A 26,747-nucleotide genomic window follows, 5' to 3' on the forward strand; every position below is an offset into this window, starting at 1 on the left:
CAGAATGTCCCACATCTCCTCCCTGGAAACATACTTGCCACCAGAAGAGTTAGACGGACCCTCACCATCCGATGGGGATAAATCGCCTACAGGATCCAAACCACGAGAAGGACCAGAAGGCACTGGACGATCCTGCAGAACCCTAGACACAGCAGCCTCAATCATGCCCTGCACCTCCTCCTTGGACATGAGAGGCACATCACCCCCAGAAAGGCCCTGGCTCCTAGGGCGTTTAGGGGGGAACGGAGAACCATCAGGAGAGGAAGAGGAGGAAGAAGACACCAGGTTGTTCCTTTTAAACAACCTCCTGCACCCCATGGTTGCAGGAGAAGCAACCTTGCTCCACCTCCCTATAAGGAGGAAAATCCCAGCCAGCCAAAAACAACCTCCAACCGGAAAAAAACACCAAAATGTCAGAAGAAATAAAAGACCGGGAACAAACCAGAACTACCAGGTCTCCACGACTTATGCAGCATCAGGAACAGAGGCTGCCTCGCAAGCCTCAACCGGAAACTCAGCCCTAGGAGGACCGTCGAACACTGTTGTGGCTTCCTGAACAACCGCTCCGCCCCCAAAGGAGGAAGGGAAGGAGGAGAGGAAGCAACGCTGAGAGAACGCGGCTGAGGGCTCCGCCGCCGCAGTGAACTAGACCGAATACTCCCCGGCGCCGCCACAGGGAGGAACTCGTAAAAGTAAGTCTCACTAGGGAGACAGAAAAAAACAGGTGGAAGTGGGGGCAGGCAGAGTTTTTATGGGCTGGGGGTAGGTCCGGGTGGGAGGTGGGGCCTCACTTGTGATGAAAGAAGGCGAGGGAGGGATGGGAGGTAAAGTTAATGACTGGGTTAATGTTGGTAGGACTTTTTGCAGCCAGAATTTTCTTTGGCGAGTTCCACATAAATGAGTCAACCGTAGACTTCCGACTGAATAGTAGTAGTCGGACAGCCTCTTTAGTCATCAGTGAACTTTGCCTCCGTTTGCTTTGTGTGCAATTCAAAAAACTTTAATAGCTCTCTTCATCAGAACACATGTAGCGCCTTTTAAGGGGAATTTAGTGTACTCCACTTAGTCATGAGTTAGTCAACTTCTGCCCTGTAACTGCTGTTTGGAGAACGTGTCACTCAAAATGCATAGTCTCAGCATCATCGCCGCTGGCATCATTACCCTCTTTGTCGAACCAGCAACACAAAGGTGGTTGTTCATCTTCGATGTTAGTCAATCTCGCTTAGTTGCCTTCCAGTGAAAGATGGGTCTGGCTGTCATCAGTGTATATTTGTAACTAAAATTGAGACTTTTTGATTACCAGTGCCTCAAGACGCATATTATTAATATTAAGGTGAGAGAGGAGGGATGTGGTACTCTGCATGCAACTTTGTCCCTGGTTGGTTTTACTGGCCCAATTCTTATTGGTTGCTGGTGTTTTGAAGAAATTACTGGATCCAATCAAAGCTTGTTCTTGAAATCCCAATTAGTTGTCTCAACCTAGTGGCCAGAATGTCAATAGGTTGCAAGAAATATTAATGGCCTATGGTTGTCCTCACCTAAGAAGATGAGGTTTGGGATTTACCAGTAGGGTCTTTCTGTTGCTGTAAAATATGAACGGTGGTCACAGCAGTGACGCGTTACAAGTATTTCTTTAATTGTCTGATAAGTGTTAACCTCTCCTTCTAGAATTTTCTTTGGGAACAGCAAGTTTTGCATCAAATGTTTTTATCATGACCTGTACATTTTCAAATGTAATGGGATAGAAGAGGGTAAATTTAATGATGCCCATTGTCAGTCTGTGCGAGAGGGAGTTCCTTTACTCTGTCGGTCTGTCTTTTCTGCAGTGTTGGTATTTGTGAAGCTGCTCCATGAACCCTGGATTCGGGCGGATCGCAGGTCGGGCATTTTTCACAGTGGAAAACGCTCTTGCAAAATTGAGTCCTTCTGAATGCATCAGGAACCCGATGACAACCGCTGCAGAGCGAGAGACTCCTGCGTTGCAATGCACAAGGACCACACCATCCTGAGAAGAGAAAAAACAACTTGTAACAAATGGCATGACAACTGTGCTACATATTTACTGAAATTAATCCAGTAACCTTCAGACGCTTCAGTTTAGTGAATGCAAGCATGATTGCTTCATAATGCACTTTTTGTTGAGACAGATTGCATTTGACACTAAGGAGGAGGACTCTGACCTCAAATTGAATTTTGGATTTCGTGAACAAACTGCAGGATATTGTCAGAATTCGCCACAAGATATCTAAATAGCTCTCGTTACGGGATTCATTGTGCATTTATGAGAAGGAATGAATTTGATTCCATGATTAAAATCGACAGTACACGTTATCAGATGCCCTGAAGAAGTTCTGGTTTCAGAACGAAACGCGTTGGCTGTGACTGTTTAAATAAAGAGAAGAACACACACCCTGAAAGAAGGAATTGCATTAATTGGATAAACTTTTTATATGTATGCATAATATTGAAACTACATACTGAGGTGGTGCAACTTTAATACAAGTGTTGTGAAATTGGTTTTCCCTGGATACGGCGGTGCTCTTGGGCAGTGAGCACTGTTAAAGGTCTGCACACAAAAGATTATCGTACTGATTTCTAAAAAACTTTTTGGTAGATTTCTTTCTGCGTTTGGGTGCCTGGTGAGGAGTTGATCCACTGTCTGTTTCTGTGTATTTAAGTTACAAAATGCATGCTTCACACGGATTATGTCATTTACATACATTATTTTCCATTATTTGGAGAGCTGACTTCATTGTGATGCATTCTAGATTTCATCCAATGAGAGCCCAAATTTCATTCAGATTCCCTTCTTCCAACTATTTGGGGGCTAATTACAAGTCTGGTGGTCTATGGACTGCCAGACTTACGGGGTGAAGTATATTATGAGCTCCCTCTCTGCCTTGGTTTTCATGGTAGTTCCAATGCCATGAAAACCATGGCTGAGATGAAACAAAGGGGATCCTACAGGGCCCCCTTTTGCCTCTGGGCCTGGGGATGCCTGCTGTGCCCCCCCTGTGTGCATGCACCCCAGTACCTGCACGGCATGGACTGTGCAGCTACTGATTTTGACTTTTCCATTGCAAGACTTATTTTATAGGCACTGCCAAAGAACCACACGCAGGACCAGGGAGAAAACTCCTATTCTGGCGGGCGTTCAACCATGGGTTTGGTGGTGCGGGCGGTCCCGCTTCCGCACCGCCAATTCATAATAAGGCCCTTAGTTTTTAAGCGTGACAGTAGCTTTAGATAATGATAGCCAGAAGCCACACCCCTGTGATGTGACCCTTCGTCTGAAACGATAGATGCATCAATTGAGTTTCGGGCTGAACCCTGTTTTTGGGGTTTGGAATTTTGCTAACTTTTACTCTTCGTACACTAAGAGGTGGTTTAAAGAGACACAGCAGCTTCATGGGCCACAATCCTTTGCCTCTGCCCCCAGAGTGCATATTCACACCCTTCTCTGTGGCACTCATCTGACATGTAAACGAACTTGCCACAGATGTTCAGACACATACTGATATGGCATCTTTCTGACTCCACCCATGCCCATTCCTCCTTCCAGATGCATCAATGTAAAATTCCACAGTTCTGCCAACAACCTAGGAGCATGTGGGCAACTTTGCACAAGCCCTAGCCCCCTAGGTGCACACACTCAGGCCTCATAAGCGAATTGACCCACCTCAAGCTCATCAACCTTCCATGAAGGCAGGGAAAATCACTGACTACATCTAGTCCTGCTGACTTCTTTAAGTCATGCAAGTGTCCAAAGGCCCAGACCGAGAGCCGAACAGCAAGAGAGTTTCTCAATGCCACCAAAAGGAGATAGGACTCCCCTTCCTGGGAGCCAGGGGCCTTAACTGCAAATAGAACTGCAGGATACACTGGGATGCAAGCTATAACTAAGGTCTGGTCAATTTAACAGCAGAAAAGTAACAATACGAACACAGAGGCCGGATGCCCAACTAGCGGAGTGTTTCACATTTTAACATAGAGAACAGAGACACAATGAACACAGGATGCCATGAGCCGCAAACCTCTCTAGAGTCACCCCTGCGCTGTGGCTGTGCGAGTGTAAAGGCCACTGTGCATGTGTAACAGCCACTTTATCTACCACAGCCGCACACCCCTCGACACAGCAAAGGTGATAAATGTCAATAAACAGCTTAGTCTTTGGAATGGTCCCTGTGAAGTGGGATGACTAGGAAGGTATCAGAGATTAAGTCTGTCTGTTACCAAACAGGCATAGGTCAATCATGATGAAGAGAGACAATAGCACCAAAACACAAACCAGGTAGGTGAAAAAGATAAAGAAAAGAAAAACTGCCAAAATTACCACCCACAACGTGAACACAAGATGGGTAGATGTCAGATCAACGGGGTCATACCCCTCAACAAATCCCATAAACATTCTTTGGGGGCCTTGACATTAGTAAATTAAACACCCCTGATATATAGGACAGTGATCCGGTCTCCCAACTGGAGTATAAGAAACTCAGCACCAGAGTCACTATTTTCAACAACCTTTTGGGGAAGCATAGAGGGATGCAGAATCATCCCTCTATACTTCTAATCTAGTAAACCTCAAAAAGGAAGCACCCCTGTCTATAGTCTTCGAAGGCACCATGGGAGCTGCACGGAAATAGGACATCCTAGGGTCGGTACCTAAGGGATGAAGCCTTTAAGGTAACCAGATTTCAGTGGCATTAGGTCCCAAGAGCATCCTTTAAAGAACACTGGTATTGATAGGCTGTGATAACTCCTTGGTTTAAAGAGACTGATATGGGGTAAGCCATTTCCCAGTTGCAAAACTGGAGTGCAAGTACCAGCGGTCCCAGGACCTTCCAGATGTCCACAAGAGGATATAAAGGGTCGTAGCTGCAGGCATCAATTGCACAAAAGTGCTTAAAGGTAGGGGCTGCCTTCATACTGTTTGACACAAGTGGACATCAAAGCAGTAAAAGTGCAGCAAATTCCAGTGTCTTCCAGTTCCTACTGGTAAAACAAATATTCCTCTTTTTTTTTATTTTTATTTTTTTATTGAAAGTTCATGACAATAGCATATCAAATACATAAGAGGAAACACACGTTAACATAGAAATACCATATAGATATACATACAGGAAGTTAAATATGCATAATAGAGTTTCAACTTGTAGTAGGGATGTTAAAACGAGATTAAAACCATTAGTGTGGGAGAAGATACAATAAATGTGTTAAGAACAAGAGGGAATATCTACATGGGTGTTAAAAAGCTATAGGCCCAGGGTTTTTGACCGCCTCCATGATGCCACGGGTGACCAAATCCTTAGTCCCATGCCCCTGGATTTCGCTCCCTTCAGTGCGTACAGCTCCGACTCGATGTTATGGATCCCAAGCAGCCTACAGATCCACATCTGAAAGGTTGGAGCCCCAATGTCCTTCCATGCAGCAGCAATTAATATTCTAAAGACAGCTGTTGCTATAAAAACAAGTGCCTCAGACTCTATGCTTAAGCCCAATTTGGCGTCATACCCAATTATTAAAAGTGTAGGGGATAGGTCAATCCTGACAGCTAGCAGCCCCTCTAAAAACTTTACAATTTCGTTTTTAATTGGCCCTAGTTTCTCACAGCTACAAAACATGTGAAGCAGATCGGCAGGGCCCTTACCACATCTAGGGCAGTTGTTATCCGCTCTCTTTCCCCAATCAAACAATTTTGCCGGTGTGTAGTATAAGTTAAATAGGGTTTTAAAATGCTGTGCTCTTAGGTTTGAGGATCGTAGGAACCTTTTGTCCATAAGAATGGCTCTGTCTAAATCGATGTCGGGGTCACTCAGTTTCCCAACCCAGGTAGCCTCTGTCTTAAGCATATCATCTGGCAGCGTTCCCAGGAATAATGCATATATTTTCCTTATGCGACGGCCGCCTCCCATCATATAATCTAAGAGTGTGCAGTCTTTTGATATATCTATGGTGGGTCTTTTGGATTTAATTGTGTTGGTCAATTGTATGTATTTAAACTCTTGGGAGCCTTGAAGTGCATATCGTGACTTCAGAAGATCAAGGGGCCTCAGAGCATCCTTTACCATCACTTGGCCCAGTGTGGTGATTCCCTGTCTTTCCCAGTGTCTCCAGGAACCATCTCTGCTTAAGTGCGGGAATAGCCCTGAATTCCAAAGTGGAGTATGTTTGTTAAACTTCGGAATGCTCTGGTTCTTCTGTGTTGCCAACCATACCGCCCGGATATCTTCCAATATTTTATAACCTGAGGACTTGAAGAAACGTTTATCATAATTCCTTAGCAATACCCCATATGCTTTGTTCCCTAATGTTAACTGGTATATGGATGGAATACCGCACTGGCAGTGTATCATGTCAGCAGGGAAGAAAAGTATAGCCGTATCTGTGAGGAGAGAAGACCAGTGGTATAATTTTAGATTAGGTATACCCAATCCACCCTGTTCCTGGGGTAGAGACATAAATTTGATTGATCTCCTCACCTTACCGTATTGCCAAACAAAGTTCATAAAAATTGCCTCCATTTCCCTAATCAAAATATCATCTATTTTAAAGGGGATGGACCTAAACTTATATAAGATTTTTGGGAACATTGTCATTTTAATGACATTGGCCCTGCCTATAATTGATAAATGAAGAGTATCAATTCTTTTTAGATCCTGTTTCATTTTCATCAGTAATGGTGAGAAATTATCTTTAATAATTTCCTGTGTCTGGGCATTGATTGTGATTCCCAAATAGACTACTGAATCCACATATCTATCATCCAGTTTGACTGTTTTACTTGAACATAATACCTGTGTTTTTGCCACATTAAGTCTATATCCAGAAGCACTCCCAAAATCAGAAGTGATGTTAATTATTTCCCTCATAGCACTAGCGGGATCAACAGTGGTGATAGCTATGTCATCCGCGTATGCGAGGATTTTGGTTTCAAGTCCATTAGTGATAATTGGTTTTATGTTGATATTGCTCTTAATGTGGCAAATCAGGGGGTCGATATACAGTGCAAATAGGATAGGTGAGCACGGGCACCCTTGTCTCGTCCCTCTTGAAATATGGATCAGGTTGGAGCCCTCGCCCATTAACTGAATGCTAGCTATTGGATTGTAATACATGGCCTTGATTTCCTGCAGAAATCGGGGGCCAAATCCTTTGCCAACCATCACTTTCCAGAGAAAGCTCCACCTAACCCGGTCGAACGCCTTCTCTGCGTCGAGGAAGATCATCGCGATCCCCCCCTCCCCCCCAGCATGCATATCAAACAGAGTTATGGCTCTTTTAATATGGTCGGTGGTACCCCTTCCAGGAATAAAGCCATGCTGCCAGGGAGAGACGAGGCCCGCGATAATCCTCCCCATCCGTGAAGCCAGTATTTTAGCATAAAGTTTGTTATCGCTATTTATTAGCGATATAGGCCGATAAGAGCCCGGGCTCTCCTTGGGTTTGCCCTTTTTGTGAAAGACCACAATGTTGGTTTTAGTCCAGGATTCTGGTATAGTACCTGTATTAATAACCCCGTTAAAGAAGTCTAGCAGGAGAGGGGCAGTTTCTTCCCTCAGGCATTTATAGACTTCCAGGGGTATAAGATCAGGCCCTGCTGCCTTACCTGCAGACAGATCTTTTAGTGCCTGAAGGAGCTCCTCCATAGTAATATCCTGTTCTAAGGATTCCCTCTCATTGGACGTCAGATTGATACCTGTATCCTGCCAGTTTGTACCCGGGTAGGCTGTGTCTGCCTCCTCCTTATAGAGAACCTGATAGTATCGCCTGAAAACCTCTAAAATTTCTGTTGGCTTTTTATAGGTCTGCTCGCCATCTTTAATTTCAGTGATGATATTCTTTGAGGTGGCTTGTCTTATCCGAAGCGCTAGAGCCCTGCCTGCATTCTCGCCTGTTTCATACATACCTACTCTACGGGTCTGATATTCTGCTGCAGCCTTCTTTGCCAATTGCCGCTGGATATCTGCTTTTACAGTATTTAAACTTTCTAGGCTCTGAGACCCCTGGATCCCGTGGCATACATCTCTCCTATGTTGCTCCTCCGCCTTCGCCAATTTAGCCAAGAGACACTCCCTATCTTCCTTCATTTTTTTCCAAAGCCGTGCAGAAAAGCTAATTGTCTCCCCTCTTAAACCAGCCTTGAAGCTATCCCAGACCATGCCACGGGAAGCGCTATATCTATTAGCGTCAAAGAAAGATTGGGACCACCCCTTTATATGTGCTATATAGTTACTGTCCACTAGAAGTTTTCTATCAAAGGACCATGGTCTCATTTTTTCCCTTGGTTTGGTAACAGACATATTCAAGACAAGTGGATTGTGATCCGATATTAGCTTTGGGAGCATTGAAATTTCGACATTGCTAAGTTGTGTGGCTGATACTAAAAAATAATCCAATTTTGTATATTTATTAAATGGATGTGAAAAGTATGTAAACCCAGGTTCATCTTTCTTTTGGTTACCCCAGACATCCTTCAGGCCATAAGAATGGATTATAGAGGACACCGCCCTAAATACCCGGGGCTTACGGCCACTATATGGGGTGTTACCTGTAAAATCGGCTGAAATATTGAGATCACCGCAAAATACCATAGGTGATGGCCAGTTAGTGAGCTCCCGTTCGATGTAATCCATCACCCCTGGGTCGTCCAAATTAGAACCATACACTGAGCAAAGAGTGATGCCTAGTTTCAATTCACATATTGCCCATCTTCCCAACGGATCAGCTTTTGATTTTTTAGCCCCCCCCAATCCTACCCGGCCTATAATGGCTACCCCCCTTACAGTTGAGGTCTGTGAGGAACAAGACAATATTTCATACCCCCTTATGTTCAACCAATGTTTCTTTTTCCATGGTAGGTGAGTCTCTTGTATACACACAATGTCGGGCCTGATTAGTTTAACATACTCCTCAAACTTTTCCCTCTTTTTCCAATCGTTCAGTACTCCTATATTGAGGCTAATTATCCTAATCCTTGACATACCCCTGGAAAGAAACCAGCCAACAAACTAACCAGTCACATTTTATCCTGAATCTAGCAACGACAAGTATAGCCACTTTCAACATCTCAGATATATCAATAAACATATTTATTGCATGAACTTTCTTTTTGCTTCTTTTTCCCCCTTCCCCCCCCTCCCTCAAGAGTCCCCCCCCTCCCCACCCCCCTCACCCCAACTCACTCCCAGGTGAGGCGCGCAGACTGAGTCTGTGCGTGTGATGGGTGCGGCCCGGCAATGGACACAGTGCAATCAATAAATCCAACTTCAACCTCAACCTTATGTGTACCCACAAATCTCCATAACGTGACACGCTTTCCTCTGTGAGATTCAAACTTGAACTTAAACTAAGCTAAACCTTAGACTTCAGCCAGTAACAGAAATTTGGACCTTAGCCTTTGTTGGCTTATATGAGTAATGAAACATGTTATAGAGAGTCTAGAAACTCCTGAGCCTTGATTTCCGAGGAAAAATATATGGTCTTGCCTAGGTGGATTATCTTTAACTGAGCAGGATTGATGAGATAAACCTGCACTCTTTTGTCCTGGAAAGGTTTGATTAATTGTCTTAATCTCCATCGTCGTTCCACGGTGGAGTGGCAGAAATCCGGCCTAACAAAGAAGGACCCTCCTTCAAAGGTTCTTTTGGAGTCTGGCCGGGCTTTCTCTGAAATGGACTGACGAAGAAGAAAATTGCCTATGTAGATTAAAATTGCTCTAGGCTTATCACCTTCTCTGGCGTTTTTTCTCAATCTGAAGGGTGTCCTATGTGCTCTCTGTATTTCAGTGGTCCAGTTCCAACCGGCGATGTCTGGAAAGGCTTTCTCAAATGTTTTGACAATGAACATTTTGACATCCTGACCCTCAGCCCCTTCCGGAATACCCAGGACCCTAAGATTGTTCCTTCTTTGCCTGTTCTCAAGGTCCTCCAGCTTCCACTGGACGTCAATTGCTTGAGCTCCCAGCGTTTCCACTTTATTTGTGGCTGCAGCCGCCTCAGCTTCGGTGGCGACTACCCTCTCCTCTAAATTTGAGACCCTGTCTCCAACACTTGCCCAGGCTTTTGAAAGCTTTCTAACCACTGCTTTCATCTTTCTTATCGCAGCTTGGGATTTAAGGCTATCTGACCGGGTTTCTTCTCTATGTGCAGTTATTCCTTGGTGAATTGATTCCATCATCGTCATCATTGACAACTGCGTAGTCTCGTTGTGCCTTGCGTTGCCCATTGTCGGGTTAGAATTCCCTTGAAGAGATGTTGTAGGAGAATGATCCCAAGTTAGTGCTGTGTGGTCCCTTTGAGGGGGCACATTTTTGATAATAGATGATGGTAACCCTGCCTCACTATCGCTCTCTGTTTCCGGATTACTACCATCAATATCTGAGCTATGTGGCTCGTCATCCTCCTCTGACCAGTTGGCCTCCTCTGTGACAGAGAAGAAGCACTCGCTGGGGGTCTTTTCCTTTTCCCTCTCACCATGAGTGACCCCGGGATAGATTGTATTAGCTTTAGAATTGGCAAGTAGGCCCCTATGAACCTCTGGGGCCGTGGTAGGGATGATACTCTCTTTGAATATTTCAGCTGTAGTTAAGCCTCCTTGATCGCCCTCACTGTTAATTGGTGGGACTACTGTCACTTCTATTGGAAGGTTCATCACATCTTGTGAGGGTAGTGGGGTGGTGACCTCACTGTTGTTGGCAACACAGATATCGCCAGCCCCCAATACAGCAACTAGAGACTCTGAATGCGTCATCAAAAACATGCCCCCGCCTGCGACATCATCCCTGGCTTCCTCCTCCTGACATGACTGAGGGATCTGTGTCTGCGGGCGAGACTGCTGTGACTGCTGCAGATTTGGAACTGATTGTGCTGCTAGTTGCGGTGCTGGATCTATGCCAGGATTCTCTACTGGAGTAGTGGCCGGTATTGGTGGAGCGAGCAACTCAAGCGGCACAGGTAGCACCGGTAGTACAGATGACCCCGGTAACCCAGAATTCGCGGCTGCTGAGGCTGGTTCAATATCCTTCAATTTTTTTTTCTTTTCATTACGATTCAGCATTTCCACCACACTAACAGTCGCGGTGGCTGTAGCTTGCCGGGTTCTGACTGAGGGAGGGCGCATCTCCTTAGGGGTGTTCTGCCCTGTGGGCGGTTGCAGCTTTGCCCGCCCTGACCCGGCTTCTGGTGCTGCTCCCTCCATCCCGGTGTTTGCCACAGAGTCCATGCTTAAGGTGTTATCTGTGTTGCCAGACACAGAGACACCATCAGCCATGCCTTTTTTTTTTGTCTTGCCCCCAGTGTTGATTGTTGGGGCCATAGATAGGGCAAATACTATGAGCAGAGAGATCCTCTGCCTCACCTTAACTGGACCGCTGCAGCACCGAACCTCTCCGCCTCCTTGTGCCGGCCTGTCGGGTCTGTCGGGTCTATCGGGTCTGACGGGTCTGCTGGAACTGCTGCCGTTTCCGCTCCGCTTGCCAGGTCTCGCCGGCTTTGTGTGGCCCCGCCTCCAGGCTCCGCGAACTCCGCGAGCTCTGCTGGGGCTGCTGTGAGCCAGCCCGACTCTGAACGAAGCTGTAGCCAGGAGCCTCCGCAGACCCGTGCGGGGCAGCCTGCTGCAAAGACCGCTGAAAAGCATCAGAATTCCATCGAGTTCAGGGAGGTAACCACCAGTCGCTTTGGCCGCCACTATGCCTCTGCGGCGCTTTTGCTCTTTTGCTCTCCCGCTGCTTTATAGCTGTTTATAGCTGGATATCTGTATCAATGCGATGGCTGTATATCTCCGCCGCGCTCTGCTGTTGTAATGCACCGTGTGTCTTGGAGGGTCATGTAGCCTCGAAGTTTCGTAGCCTTTCTTTCTTTTAGTATTCCAACGATACTGGCATGAAAAGAGAGAGCCTGGGTGTCGAGGTTACATCAAAACACATCACTTCATATCTGCGCTGTGTCCAGTGCTGCCGCTCAGCCGCTTGTCACGGCCGCCATCATCCCTCCAAACAAATATTCCTCTTGCTGTATTTTATAAGTTATAATTGGTTCTAAACAAAAAACAGAAACTCTAAATATATGGCATTGTCTAGGGACACCAAGAGAAGAAAAGAAACTAGATGAACAAAAGGACAATCGTAGAAATATTGTAAAAATAATCCCATACTATTTGAGCTTTTGCACAGTGCACATCAAAAGTTGAATATACCTGTGGCATCATTGATTACCTCAAGCAAGTGAACTTAAGATGATGAATGGCTGAATTGGCTATGCCTCGATTCACACCTATGAACTGGAGGCAAATTACCTAGCTATTTTACAGGCATAAACTAGTTCAAAATGTTAAATTACTGAACAATTTAAATGCCTGTAAGTAAACTAATCAAACAAAATTAAAGCATAGAGAAAGGTTCCAGGGTGACAAAAGATACAAGTAAAGATTATTAACCGGTTCATGTATGCTTTATCCAATCTTTGTAATCTGAAAGTGGGCCACAGTAATAGCCCACTGCTGCAGGCCTGTGAGCCATACTCCCCTCGTGTGTGTTGGAGCACTGAACAAGAAAAAAGATGAGAGCATTCTTGAGGGTATGGAGAGAATATTCAAGGGAGCTGGAAATTACTGATGTTAAAAACAAATTTCTCCTGCTGACCCTAAAGAGGGAAAATAAAGAAATCTACACAATTGTCCTCATTATGCAGAAATACAGAAAGAAGAGTTGTGTTTGTACACAGACCAGCAACACCAAAAGCTGCCCAAAGAATTTTCATGATTACAGAGCTCGGAGAGAAATTAAAATAAAAGTAAATTGTCAAGATAAAGCCAAAATTCTTGAAGACCCAAATAGATATTACAACCAATTACCGAATGAAGCTCTTTAACATCATAAGGCACACATTTAAACCACTGTCTACAATGAAACAATAAATGGCTAAAATCAGTTTGGTGTTTTCTAGGTAAAATATTCTAAATCAGGGCTGAAATAAAATAACTGCATCTCTGTCAACAAACATGCTGAGCTTTTCCCCGCCAAAGCCTACAGCAACATGTCCCAAATGCAACTCTCTATCAACTTAATATTTAAAAAAATAATGAGCACAAAACTCCCGGGCTACCAGCTAGATTCTATACCATCTACAATGCCAAATACATGTTTATTACACTACAAAAACTGCGACCTTGCAAATAGGGAATGCTCAACTAGCTTCCAGACAGATGCTGCCAATTCCACAAAAGCCCACAATCCTATGATTTCAACAACTACTGTCCAAATGCAGCCACTTTTTATCTGGAGAAAACAAATAAAAACTGTACGGTCACTCAAATGACAAAAACAGTCACTGAGACGATAGGCTTTAAGTGATTGTTAAGTGGTTTATCCATTGGGATGTAGCAATCAGAGACAATCACCCCTTGGAATTATGCCCTGTGGTGAAGCAACATCCTATTACCCCGATAAAGAAAGCCTTGTTTCTATGTATGCCATTGACATTCTCTACCCACTGAAGAAGGCCACATGAAATGTTTTTCTCTTATAGCCTTACCTAAAGGTAATGAATAAACAAGCAGTAACAAAGCCAATAGGTCTGGTGTTGGCCGGTTGGTTAGTTGGTGTTAGCAAGCAGAGCAGTGGGATTCATTTTGGATGGCCCCTGGGTTAGCAGGGCACAAGCTGAAGGATAGACCCAGCTTCCTAGGCAGTGGAAGTGTACTAAGAGCATTCCTATAGCTGGAGGGTGAACATCAATCCACTGAAATTAAGGAGGGTGGACACAGGCAACCGTTAGAAATTATATAAGGTGCTTGTCAGCAAAAGGCTGCTAATTAGTTCTCTCTCAGCGCTGCCATTGGGTGGTTGGTAAGCATGAAGGGAGAGTCTGAAGTTCTAGTTGTTCAAAATGAGGAAGTTTCTAGGCAGGGCCTGCCCCTTTGTCTGTTCCCCATTACTGCTTCAGGAAGACTGATGACAGCCAGGTACAGAAATCTAATACAACACTGAACCTCTGTTTTGGATACTCCTCGTTGAAGTCATCGCCTTGCAGAAAGGCTGTGTCTGAAAAGCAGATAACACAGAACATCTGAAGTAGAGGTGGCTCGAGCCTGGCTAGACGTCCGGCTCCGGCTCAGCTTGGAACCACAAGAACAAAACAACCTGAGTCTTCATGGTGCCTCATTGTTCACCTTCAATCAATCAATCAATCACATGTAAAGCGCACTACATACCAGCGAAGGTCACAAGGTGCTGGGGGGTGAGCTACTGATCGAACAGCAAGGTCTTGAGTATCCTCCTGAAGGTCAGCAGGTCTTGGGTCTGTCATAGGCTCAGTGGGAGGGTGTTCCATGGCGGCGGGGTGGGAGAAGGATCTCCCACGGGTGGTTGTTCTTCGGATGCGCAGGACGGTGGCGAGTGAGAGGTCGGCGGAGCGTAGCTGGTGTTTGGGGATGTAGAAGGAGTGCAGTCTGTTGAGGTAGGCTGGGCCGGTCTTGTAGAGTGCCTTGTGTGCGTAGGTGAGGAGCTTGAAGGATATCTTCTTGTTGACGGGGTGCCAGTGCAGGTTTCTCAGGTGGGGGGTGATGTAGCCGTGGCGTGGTACGTCGAGGATCAGTCGTGCTGAGGCGTTTTGGATGCGTTGTAGTCGTTTGATGAGCTTGGTCGGGGCTCCCGCGTAGAGGGCGTTTCCGTAGTCAAGTCTGCTTCTGACGAGGGCCTGGGTGACTGTCTTTCTTGTATCTGTCGGGATCCATCTGTAGATCTTGCAGAGCATGCAGAGGGTGTTGAAGCAGGAGGAGGAGATGGTGTTGACTTGCTTGGTCATTGAGAGCGTTGAGTAGAGGATGATTCTTAGGTTGCGTGCGTGGTCGGTGGGTGGGTGTCGGGGCTGCCCCCAGTGCCGTCGGCCACCAGGAGTCATCCCAGGCTGAAGGGTTGGAGCCGAGGATGAGGACCTCCGTCTTGTCCGAGTTCAGCTTCAGACAGCTGGTCTTCATCCAGTCGGCGCCGGCCTTCATGGAGGTTGGCTTTGGCCAGGATGGGGTCCTTGGTGAGGAAGAGGATCAGCTGAGTGTTGTCGGCATAGGAGATTATGTTGAGGTTGTGCTGTCGGGCTACGTGTGCGAGCGTGCCATGTAAATGTTTAACAGCGTCGGGCTGAGGGAGGATCCCTGGGGTATGCCGCAGATGATGTCGGAGGCTTTGGATCGGAATGGGGGGAGGCGGACGGTCTGGGTTCTGCCGGAGAGGAAGGAGGTGGTTCAATTCAGAGCCTTGTCTCGGATCCCTACGGCGTGCACATAGGGTGTGGTGGCAGACTGTGCTGAAGGCGGCAGAGAGGTCTAGAAGGATGAGTGCTGCGGTCCAGCAGGGTACTGATGTCATTGGCGGCGGCGATGAGGGCAGTCTCTGTGCTGTTGTTGCTGCAGAACCCTGACTGGGAAGGGTCCAGGATGTTGTTTTCTTCTAGGTATCGGGTTAGCGGTCGGTTGACGGTTTTCTCGATGACCTTGGCCGGGAAGGGGAGCAGAGAGATGGGCCGGAAGTTCTTGAGGTCTCTTGGGTCTGCTTTAGGTTTTTTGAGTAGGGTGTTGCTCTCGGCGTGTTTCCAGATCTCTGGGAAGGTCGCGGTCTCGAGGGAGGGATTGATAACGTTGCGCAGGTGGCGTGCGATGGAGCTGCTTGCTCTGTTGAAGACGTGGTGCGGGAATGGGTCTGACGGAGATCCGGAGTGGATTTTGCGCATGGTCTTGATGGTGTCATTGATGCTCACGCTGGCCCAGACTAGCAGGGGGTCATGGTCGATGGTGTGCGGAGGGTCTGTTGTGTTGCTGTCTGGGTGTTGAAGCAGTCGTGGATGTCTGCTATCTTGCGGTGGAAGAAGGTGACGAGGGAGTCGCACAGGGCTTGTGTCGGCGGGATCTCGTTGGTGATGGAGCTGGAGTGGGAGAGTTCCTTCACGATGTTGAAGAGCTCCTTGCTATTGTGTGCGTTGTTGTCGAGGCGGTCTTTGAAGGTGGTCCTCTTGGCCGACCTGATGAGGTGGTGGTGGTGGTGGTTGTGGATGGCGTCCTTGTGTGCTGCGTGGCTGTCCGGAGTTTGTTCACTGTGACATTTCTTCTCTAGTTCCCGCAGGCTTGCTTGGAGGCTAGGAGTTCTGGGGTCAACCAGCTGGCCCTCTTGCTGGTGTCTCTGTGGGGGGGATCTCTTTAGCATGGCGAGGGTGTTGGCGCAGTCCTCGATCCAGCGTCTGAGGCTGTGGGCAGCATCGTCGGTGTTGGCGGGTTCAGTGGGTGGGCTGAGAGCGAGGTTTGCGTGTAGTTGGTCTTCGCTGATTTTGCTCCAGCAGCGCTGGGGGATCTGTTGGGTGCGGTGGTGTGTGGTGGGCTTCTGGAAGGTGAAGTGGATGCAGCGGTGGTCGTTCCAGAGGAGTTCGTGGTGTGGCTGATGGAGACGTGCGGGCTTGAGGAGAAGACGGGGTCGAGCGTGTGGCCGGCGGAGTTGGTGGGCGTTGTGATGAGTTGCTTCAGTCCAAGGTTGGCGAGGTTATCAATCAGGGTTGTGGAGTTGTTGTCGTTCTCAAGGTGAAAGTTCAGGTCTCCGAGGAGGATGTAGTCAGGTCGTGCGTGCTGATCAAGTCGGTGATGGAGTCGCTGAACTGGGGGCGGGGGGCAGGGTCCGGGGGGGGGGGGGGGGGTCGGTAGATGAGGGTGCCTCTGAGGGTGGTGTTAGGGTCTGTGTGGATCTGGAAATGCATGTGTTCAGCGGTGATGAGCGCGTCGTCGGTCCTAGTCGAGACCCTGATGCTGTTCTTGTGGACGATGGCGATTCCTCCTCAGACTCCGTTGGTGCGGTCTCTGCGGGTGATCTTGTAGCTGTCTGGGATGGCTATGGCAATGTCGGGTGCGGAGAAGTCGTTAAACCAGGTCTCTGTCAGGAAGGGGACGTCCGGGGATGTTGTGTCGAGCAGGTCCCCCCTCATCACCGGCAGCAGACGTGCTGCACTGTGACCTTATTGCACCTGGGAAGATGTTGAAAACCAGTGGCGTCCTCTGAAAGAGCTCATTATACTAATAGACACAATTGCCTTGAATGAGGTGCTGAGTCGGTGTAATTAGTGGAAGCCGGTAAAATCAACATAAAAATAGAGTATCCACTGTTCCCTTAACTTTGCATTTTTTTTTTTAGCAAAGCTTCTTGTGTCAACCTGTGCAATATTTGTATTTAATTACCAAAATGCACGGATTTTACCTCCCAAAAAATAAACTTTGAAGTGAAGGGGAAAGATATAACCACGTAGTGGCTAAACTACACAACGTGATACAGGAAACCTTGCATCAAACCCAGCTTGTGTTTGACGACAATGAGTGATTCTAGGTAATTCATTTTCCCTTCATAGTCAGATGATAGAAAATACATCAGTTCAGAGTGTGAGCTGTGCAAACATTTGTTTGCACATGTTTTCACAGACGAGAATATTACTCCATCCAAAACAACACCCAGTTACTTGCAGGGTGCACAGAAAACTGACTTGCCTCTTTATTCACTGAGTGTGACTGAACAGTGTGTAGAACGGGCGGGAGTGAGGAAGCAGAATCAAGTCTGCAAAATGAAGTTAAGCCATTTACAGAGTAAACTTGAATTACTGAAAGCAAACTATACTGTTGATAAGGCAACCCTTAAGCAAATGGCCCTAGACACTGCCAGACTGAAATAGCTGGTGTTCCAGTGATGAATATACCACACCAAAGACAAAATGGCATTTCGTTATACTGGCACAGTAATAGTGAGACGCCATCGTCGATAAAAGAAGAGTTTCAGGACCCGTCTGTGAAGCACATATCTGGTACATCAGATATTGCCACTGCATTTGCAGTGTACGACCCCCTACTCTAAACAAAGCCCACCTTTTATTGGATAGCTCGTGTATAGCGCTCCAATACCTTTCGGGTCGAGTTTGTGCTATATATAAATCTGCAATTTTTTTTAAAATAAGGTGCTGATAGCAACATGGGAAGGAGGCCTGAGCGCATTGAAGGAATGGGCAGCAGCGAAATTTGCCGGTAGTTCCCTGAGGCCTGGCCATTTCATCCAGGCTGCACCTAATTCAACTTAATTACCTACACAAAATCTATTATCCTCCTGAGTAACTTTTGTAAATGGGCAGGACCCCTTCCCCTGAGTGTATTAGGTGCTGTGGGATGATAGGCGACTTCTTTCATGTGGGTTGGGACAGACCCATAATTCAGGAGTACTGGTGTGACATAAAAAATCAAGCATTTGCAATGCAATATGTCTCGCATTAGGAAAGTTTGAGCTATTGGTATTGTAAATGGCAAAGTTTTTATTTATGTTTCTTTTTTTTTAAATAGCTAAATTAATAGCTTCGTCATTTACAATGCCAATAGTTATAACTTTCGCAAATGTGATACCTATATCATTTGTAATGCAATATGTTTTGTATTTACAAACGGCGAGAGGACAAAAAAAAACTCCGGACCACTGCCTCCTCCCAGGCCTTCAAAAGGGACCTCCAAGATAGTGCCTGCTACGGAACAATTCCCTAGTGCCGCAAAGTGGCTGTTTTAAGCTAAAAAGACAACCTCTGTATAAAACTCTATTGACGTTACCACAATCCCAGAAGACAAGTTAACTTTGTATTTCTTAACTGCTATATTTGGAAAGCGCTCCAGTTGTTTCCCTGAACTGCAGTAGTTTACTTCCCACCAAACCACGGCGAACAATTTACATCAAGAGAAAAAAAAATACTGCGTGTAAACACTGTGCATGAAAGAAAAAAAAACACGTTAGCGTGCGTGACCAGAGAGGAAGGGGCAGACGCCTAGCAGATTGCATAATCTTCCCAAATAACACGAAGATAATAGAATATAAAATGCATAAATACATAAATAAATAAATACCGCCTTCGGGTAAAGTCCGCGCTATATAAAAATGCATAAATAACTAAATAAATAAATACCGCAAATCACCGCCGTCACTCTGCCGGCCTGCGACCAGGAAGTCAGGCAGGCCGGCGCGACAACAGGAAACAGGAAGTAGGAGGGCGGGAGCCTACCCCGCCTCCCACGGAAGAGCCGCGATTGGACGGAGCCGTGTTTGGAGCACCCGCAAATCACCGCCGTCACTCTGCCGGCCTGCGACCAGGAAGTCAGGCAGGCCGGCGCGACAACAGGAAACAGGAAGTAGGAGGGCGGGAGCCTACCCCGCCTCCCACGGAAGAGCCGCGATTGGACGGAGCCGTGTTTGGAGCACCGGAGCAGGCAGGAGCCTACCCTGCGCCCCGGTGCCGAAGGAGGGAAGAAGAGTCCTGCTGCCGGGCCCTGCAGCTGAGGAGAGCCGCCGCACGAAGGAAGCCGGTGAGTGGGTTGCTGAGCGGGGGGGGGGGAAAGCATGTGCGCGCGAGTGCGGGGGGCGGGAAGCATGTGCGCGCGAGTGCGGGGGGGGGAAGCATGTGCGCGCGAGTGCGGGGGGGGCGGGCTTTGTATGTGTGTGTGCGTGCGTGTGTGTGACTGTGGGGGAGGGGGGTGTGTGAGCGAGTGTCTGTGTGCCTGTATGTGTGTGCCTGCGTGTGCATGCGCTCGCCTGTGTGTGCGTGCGTGCATGCAGAGGGGTGGGGGCTGCCTGCCTGCGTCTGTGTGAGCAAGGGCTGTGAGTTACTCTGCGCATGCGCGGGTACTCTGCGCATGCGCGGCCCAAGCCAGCCTCGGGAAAAACGAAAGTAATAAAAAAGCGAAACTGACACTGCCACTGCAGACAATGCTGCGCGCTCCCGCGGTGAAATCCGACACTGAAAGCTCGTGACACTTTGGTGTCCACTCTCCTAAAAACGGATAGCATTAGTTGTCGAGCTGACAGCATTCATGCTTCGCATGAATGCTAACGTCAGCTCGACCTAAAAAACCACTGTCCAAAGTATTAAAATGACCCTTTGACCCCTCGCCTAAACTGATGCTCTCTGGAAACCTGGAGGATCTGGGGAGAAAGGACCCTGGTAGGGGGTAGGGCCTAATTGCTACAATGAAGATTGATAAATATTGGAGGTCTGAAGCAGCCTCACAAAAACTGGGATGGTTAACAGAAGTTCTCAAATGGCAGAACTTATTTACAGAGCACCGTGGTGAACACAAAAACATTAGAAGTTCTGGTGGCCATGATGGGGCTAGTTTCATACATGTATTTCCTAACCTGTGTTGATGCAGGACATAAATGACCGGTGAGGTAATAATCACCACAAATATCTCTCATCGCTTAGTTTCATTTCCTAGATAGGAAAGGAAGGATGGGGTTGCCAGACCTGGAAACACCCATATGATAATAAGTCGTCGGAGCAGTCTACCAAGCACATTGCACTTTTTTGTAGGTGCTTTCTGGCACATAGGAAACTTTATCTTGAACCACTTTTTTAAAAGAAAGAACTTTTTAACATCATGAGGTCTTACAGTACTTGTACGACTTGAAAGACATGACAGTCTAACAGCAAGTTACGATGTTCTTAAATAGGGTACCCCAAGTGAACACCCTGTAAATTTAATTTATTTGATCTACGTGCCCTATCCAACATGCACTCATAATGCACTTGACTTGTTTCCTTGTTTTTAAAAGAAGGTATTTCCAACCCACTTAAAGGCCAAGGGGTCTAAAAATTTAACATTTTAGCAAATGTAGATCTGATATTTAAAAATTGTATTTTACGTAGTGTATATGGATGATTATTTATTTTCCTTCTTTTTACATGTATTGATGCGACACTTATGATTTACTGGTATAAACAGAATAAAGTTGTATTTGACTTTCACTGGTGAAGTCCAGGGTTGGATGCCACTAATCAAAAGAGTTGTTAAACAAAACTAAAAAGAAGTGTCTGAAAATATCTAATGTTCTGTCTGTATTACTGACAGATCAAAACATGCATTTGCATGATCTGAAATCATCATTTATTTAGTTTCAGATCAAAGATAAAATATACAACCCAAATGTGTGAACATAGAAAGCATAAACGCGCCATGAATTGGTAGTCACTACTACTGGTATGGCACTTTTTTGTACATCTTAAAATGGTGCCCCTTCATTAAGATTAAAAGCGCTTTGTTACAATTGTTATTATTGTATTGAAAACATGAGTAACACTCGAGCCTTGAAGGCCGTGCATTTCGTCTTGGGCAACAATATAATGTAGCTTTACAATTCCGCAAAGATGTAAAATAGACGAAGTAAAGACATTAAAAGTCTGTTTGCTGAGTTGATGATTTTTTTTCTAAGCTAAAGTTAGAGAAGCAGACTGCTTGAAATATTTTTGTACAAAATGATGAATGCAGTCATTGCCACCGACAGTTTCAGGGAGAGATTCCAGCAGGACCGGGTGGGTACAGTGCACAAGCGGAGCACATCAAGTGTCCTTACGTGTAGCCGTCAGTCACCTCTTGACCTCTCGGTGCCGGTGTTCTATGATCCGCTGCTCCCATGATTGAGCGCACCCCCTGTCATTGTGCGCATGCGCACAACATTTGCGCATGCGCGGTTTCATTCTCGTGACGTTTACACTACGTAGCCATAATTGGCTGCTTCCCCCGTTTTCTGCGCAGTTTGTCGCAGACCAATCACAAGTCTGTATGACAGTACGTCCAATCAGCGGTCCCTAATATTTTGTATCACTATTATGTATCCATTTTTCCAACGATGTGCTGTATATAATAGCGTGACGTTCCAGAAAATTTCTTTTTAACGCAGCTCGTCGGTGAGTACACTATCTGCACTTTACTTTATTTCTTCATGCGTGCGTTTTCGTTCGGTAGGGCCTATTCTAATCCTAATGTTCGTGTAATGTTTCCTTGATCGAAGTTTGTGAGTGTTCGTGTACTGTTTGCTTGATCGAACGTTTTTTTTGGTCAACTTTAGAAATGTAATGTTCCAATCCACATTGTATAGCACATGTTGCGTCCCATTACAAAGTAATGCTCGTCTTTCTTATTATTTCTCATTGTTACCTTGCATGTTATTGTAATGCTTTGATTCTTGTCCCACCACGTTTCTTGTATTTTAATGTGCATTGCAACCAACCGTTAGTTCGAGGCCCTCCACGGGCGTGGCCGCTGCTGGCTTGATCTTAACAACTGTTACCATATTTTTCCGATCTTGGTCGCAAGGCCTACATGGTCAATCCCATGCTCTTTTAAAGACACGTTTAACGTACGTGTTAGTTTCCGCGTGTGCCCGGGATCTGTCTCCGCCCGGGCTACACACGACGCGGTGGGGGAGGGGGGTGCGGCGGAACCCCTGTCCCTTGGATGGGTTTTGCGCTTTACATCGCCTGCCATGTGCGTGGCCCAGGGGGGCTATCTTGTTTTAGGTTGGCGTGATCGAACGTTAATTGTTCGCCTTCAGGTTGGCGACATCGAACGCACCTTTACATGTTTACTTTACTTTATTTCTTCCTGCGTGCGTTTTTCCATGGGCGTGGCCGATGCTGGCTTCATTGATTTTTTTTTTTTGGTCAACTTTAGAAATGTAATGTTCCAATCCACATTGTATAGCACATGTTGCGTCCCATTACAAAGTAATGCTCGTCTTTCTTATTTCTCATTGTTACCTTGCATGTTATTGTAATGCTTTGATTCTTGTCCCACCACGTGTCTTGTATTTTAATGTGCATTGCAACCAACCGTTAGTTCGAGGCCCTCCACGGGCGTGGCCGCTGCTGGCTTGATCTTGACAACTGTTACCATATTTTTCCGATCTTGGTCGCAAGGCCTAAATGGTCAATCCCATGCTCTTTTAAAGACACGTTTAACGTACGTGTTAGTTTCCGCGTGTGCCCGGGATCTGTCTCCGCCCGGGCTACACACGACGCGGTGGGGGAGGGGGGTGCGGCGGAACCCCTGTCCCTTGGATGGGTTTTGCGCTTTACATCGCCTGCCTTGTGCGTGGCCCAAGGGGGCTATCTTGTTTTTTACCACTAATGCTTTGATTCTTGTCCCACCACGTTTCTTGTATTTGAATGTGCATTGCAACCAACCGTTAGTTCGAGGCCCTCCACGGGCGTGGCCGCTGCTCGCGTGATCTTGACAACTGTTACCATATTTTTCCGATCTTGCTTGCATAACACGACGCGGTGGGGGAGGGGGGTGCGGCGGAACCCCTGTCCCTTGAATGGGTTTTGCGCTTCACATCTCCTGCCATGTGCGTGGCCCAGGGGGGCTATCTTGTTTTTTACCACTAATGCTTTGATTCTTGTCCCACCACGTTTCTTGTATTTGAATGTGCATTGCAACCAATCGTTAGTTCGAGGCCCTCCACGGGCGTGGCCGCTGCTCGCGTGATCTTGACAACTGTTACCATATTTTTCCGATCTTGCTTGCATAACACGACGCGGTGGGGGAGGGGGGTGCGGCGGAACCCCTGTCCCTTGAATGGGTTTTGCGCTTCACATCTCCTGCCATGTGCGTGGCCCAGGGTGGCTATCTTGTTTTTTACCACTAATGCTTTGATTCTTGTCCCACCACGTTTCTTGTATTTGAATGTGCATTGCAACCAACCGTTAGTTCGAGGCCCTCCACGGGCGTGGCCGCTGCTGGCTTGATCTTGACAACTGTTACCATATTTTTCCGATCTTGGTCGCAAGGCCTACATGGTCAATCCCATGCTCTTCTAAAGACACGTTTAACGTACGTGTTAGTTTCCGCGTGTGCCCGGGATCTGTCTCCGCCCGGGCTACACACGACGCGGTGGGGGAGGGGGGTGCGGCGGAACCCCTGTCCCTTGGATGGGTTTTGCGCTTTACATCGCCTGCCATGTGCGTGGCCCAGGGGGGCTATCTTGTTTTTTACCACTAATGCTTTGATTCTTGTCCCACCACGTTTCTTGTAATTTAATGTGCATTGCAACCAACCGTTAGTTCGAGGCCCTCCACGGGCGTGGCCGCTGCTGGCTTGATCTTGACAACTGTTACCATATTTTTCCGATCTTGCTTGCATAACACGACGCGGTGGGGGAGGAGGGTTCGGCGGAACCCCTGTCCCTTGAATGGGTTTTGCGCTTTACATCGCCTGCCATGTGCGTGGCCCAGGGGGGCTATCTTGTTTTTTACCACTAATGCTTTGATTCTTGTCCCACCACGTTTCTTGTATTTGAATGTGCATTGCAACCAACCGTTAGTTCGAGGCCCTCCACGGGCGTGGCCGCTGCTGGCTTGATCTTGACAACTGTTAACATATTTTTCCGATCTTGGTCGCAAGGCCTACATGGTCAATCCCATGCTCTTCTAAAGACACGTTAACGTACGTGTTAGTTTCCGCGTGTGCCCGGGATCTGTCTCCGCCCGGGCTACACACGACGCGGTGGGGGAGGGGGGTGCGGCGGAACCCCTGTCCCTTGAATGGGTTTTGCGCTTCACATCTCCTGCCATGTGCGTGGCCCAGGGGGGCTATCTTGTTTTTTACCACTAATGCTTTGATTCTTGTCCCACCACGTTTCTTGTATTTGAATGTGCATTGCAACCAACCGTTAGTTCGAGGCCCTCCATGTCCGTGGCCGCTGCTGGCTTGATCTTGACAACTCTTAACATATTTTTCCGATCTTGCTTGCATAACACGACGCGGTGGGGGAGGGGGGTGCGGCGGAACCCCTGTCCCTTGGATGGGTTTTGCGCTTTACATCGCCTGCCATGTGCGTGGCCCAGGGGGGCTATCTTGTTTTTTACCACTAAACTGCATGAAAGTTATGTCCACCTTTTCATCGTTCGCCTCCAGGTTGGCGACATCGAACGTTAGTTGAAGGCCCTCCATGGGCGTGGCCGATGCTGGCTTGATTGATTTTTTGGGGGGGGTCTACTTTAGAAATGTAATGTTCCAATCCACATTGTATAGCACATGTTGCGTCCCATTACAAAGTAATGCTCGTCTTTCTTATTATTTCTCATTGTTACCTTGCATGTTATTGTAATGCTTTGATTCTTGTCCCACCACTTTTCTTGTATTGTAGTGTGTAGCCTACCCTTCTTTTCACCATCACCTAAATGTGCATTGCAACCAACCTTTTCTTGAATGTAATTTTGGTGTTATGTTTTTTCCTTTCTCTCTTTGAATTTGGGGAAACCCTTGGTGTTTGAAAATTGTTGGGGAGCATGACACCATTATTGTTGAAATTGTTCTTAATAGTTGTAATAATTTTTTTCCCCACTACTTTTGGTAGGTCGCACTCTCACCTCTGCGTCTGAGGCCCATTGTTTCCTTCGCTTCTGTGACACTCCACTGTGTGGTCCAACCCTGCATTCCCTTAACTTCTACTGTGTCCTGCTACTCACCTTTGCCTTCTTGAAAGTTGGTGAGTATTTTTGACCCTTCCGTTTACAAGGTTCATGAAACCCCATTGTTTGTTAAAGTGAACTTAATGCATGAGTACTTCACGAACACCGTCTTTTTTCAACGTGTGCAGATTTAATGTTCATTTCAACGAGTCATCATTTTACAAAACTTTCTCCAACTTTACCTAGGTCGCAGTCACAGCCCTGCTTAGTCTTCAGTCCAACCCTTGCTTCGGGTCTCTTCCACTTCAGTCTGTAGTCCATCCCTTGTTTTTTTTCAGACTTCACTGTGTACTGCAACCCACTATTGCGTTCCTCATACTTGGTGAGTGTTGTTGTCACTGCCCTGTGAGCATGCAATTCCAACCCATAGTTTTAAGTACTCTTCAGAGCCTTGATTTTAAAAGTATTCTTAGGCGTTACACTGATTCTCATTACAGGTTCAATGAAGTGTGTTCATGTAATTCTTTGCCTGTCGTGTGCTGAAGTCATGATTTGTAAATGTTTTATCAAGTTTTTGGGAGCCATCATTTTGAGAGTACGTTCTTGCTTCTCCCTGAACGTCCTTACGCATGCCATTACGCCTGCAAAGTTACCCACTACTGCAGAAGTATGTATTCTTTCCAATGCTAGTCTTGTCCATAGAGGTTTCCTGAAAGTGAACAATGTTCTCCCCATTAAAATTAATCTATAATTAGTTATGTGAGGATTCCTTGTATGTGTCACCTAATGTTTGCCCTGCGAAGTACATTGATTCTCATTATATGTTTAATGTTTTGAAAATTCTTTTTTAGTACTTGCGGATGCCCTTAATAGGTGTACGTTAGTTTCATCTCTAACTCATTTTAGTATATTGTGTTTTATTGCAATGTCAGGTTCCAGTTCGGAATATGCCATGTTTCCCTTCTTGATGATAGTTTCAAAGCCTTAGTATTGTTGTAATAAAGTAAATGTATGACATTTATATATTTTGTTTTTACCTAATGTTCCCAATTTGCTTGTATTTTATTTTTATCAATAATTTAGTCTCAGTGGGAATCGAAATGGATCCCTTCAAGACCAATTACATTGAGGCTTATTTGATGCGTAATGAGTATCCTGTTGGCTGGACCAAAGTAGAGAAGAATACATTGCGCCGATTGTCCAGAAACTACACAGTTCAAGGTATTATTTCTTACTTGCAGTTCTTATTTTGCCATGTGTTTTCTGCATGTTTAGCATTGACTGTCGATGTGTTTATGTGTTATTTCGATTAGGCTATTTTGTGGAAAATTTTCCTCTTTTTTGTTGATAGATGGACATTTGTTCTATACATTTAAAGATGGTATGAGGAAAGTTGCTGTTGGTGATGAAGCTGCTAAAAAAATATTTGATGAATTTCATTCGTCGACGTTTGGAGGTCATTCTGGGATTAATAAAACGCAGAAAAGCATAGGAGCCCGTTTTTTTTGG

The 26,747-nt window shown here is 46.4% G+C and overlaps 1 protein-coding gene across 1 annotated transcript in view; it reads right to left on the bottom strand.

Moving 5' to 3' along the window:
* Positions 1–753: 753 nt before the first annotated feature.
* Positions 754–26,747, bottom strand: part of DUSP19 (dual specificity phosphatase 19) — a 154,355-nt gene continuing 128,361 nt past the window's right edge. Inside the window, exon 4 of the mRNA XM_086955456.1 lies at positions 754–2,005. Within this exon, the coding sequence (XP_086811582.1) occupies positions 1,799–2,005 (207 nt within the window). The 3' untranslated portion in view covers positions 754–1,798. The remainder of the gene's footprint in view (positions 2,006–26,747) is intronic.

The sequence above is a fragment of the Lissotriton vulgaris genome, chromosome 2_1, assembly GCF_964263255.1.
Source record: "Lissotriton vulgaris chromosome 2_1, aLisVul1.2, whole genome shotgun sequence".
In the NCBI taxonomy this organism is placed as follows: domain Eukaryota; kingdom Metazoa; phylum Chordata; class Amphibia; order Caudata; family Salamandridae; genus Lissotriton; species Lissotriton vulgaris.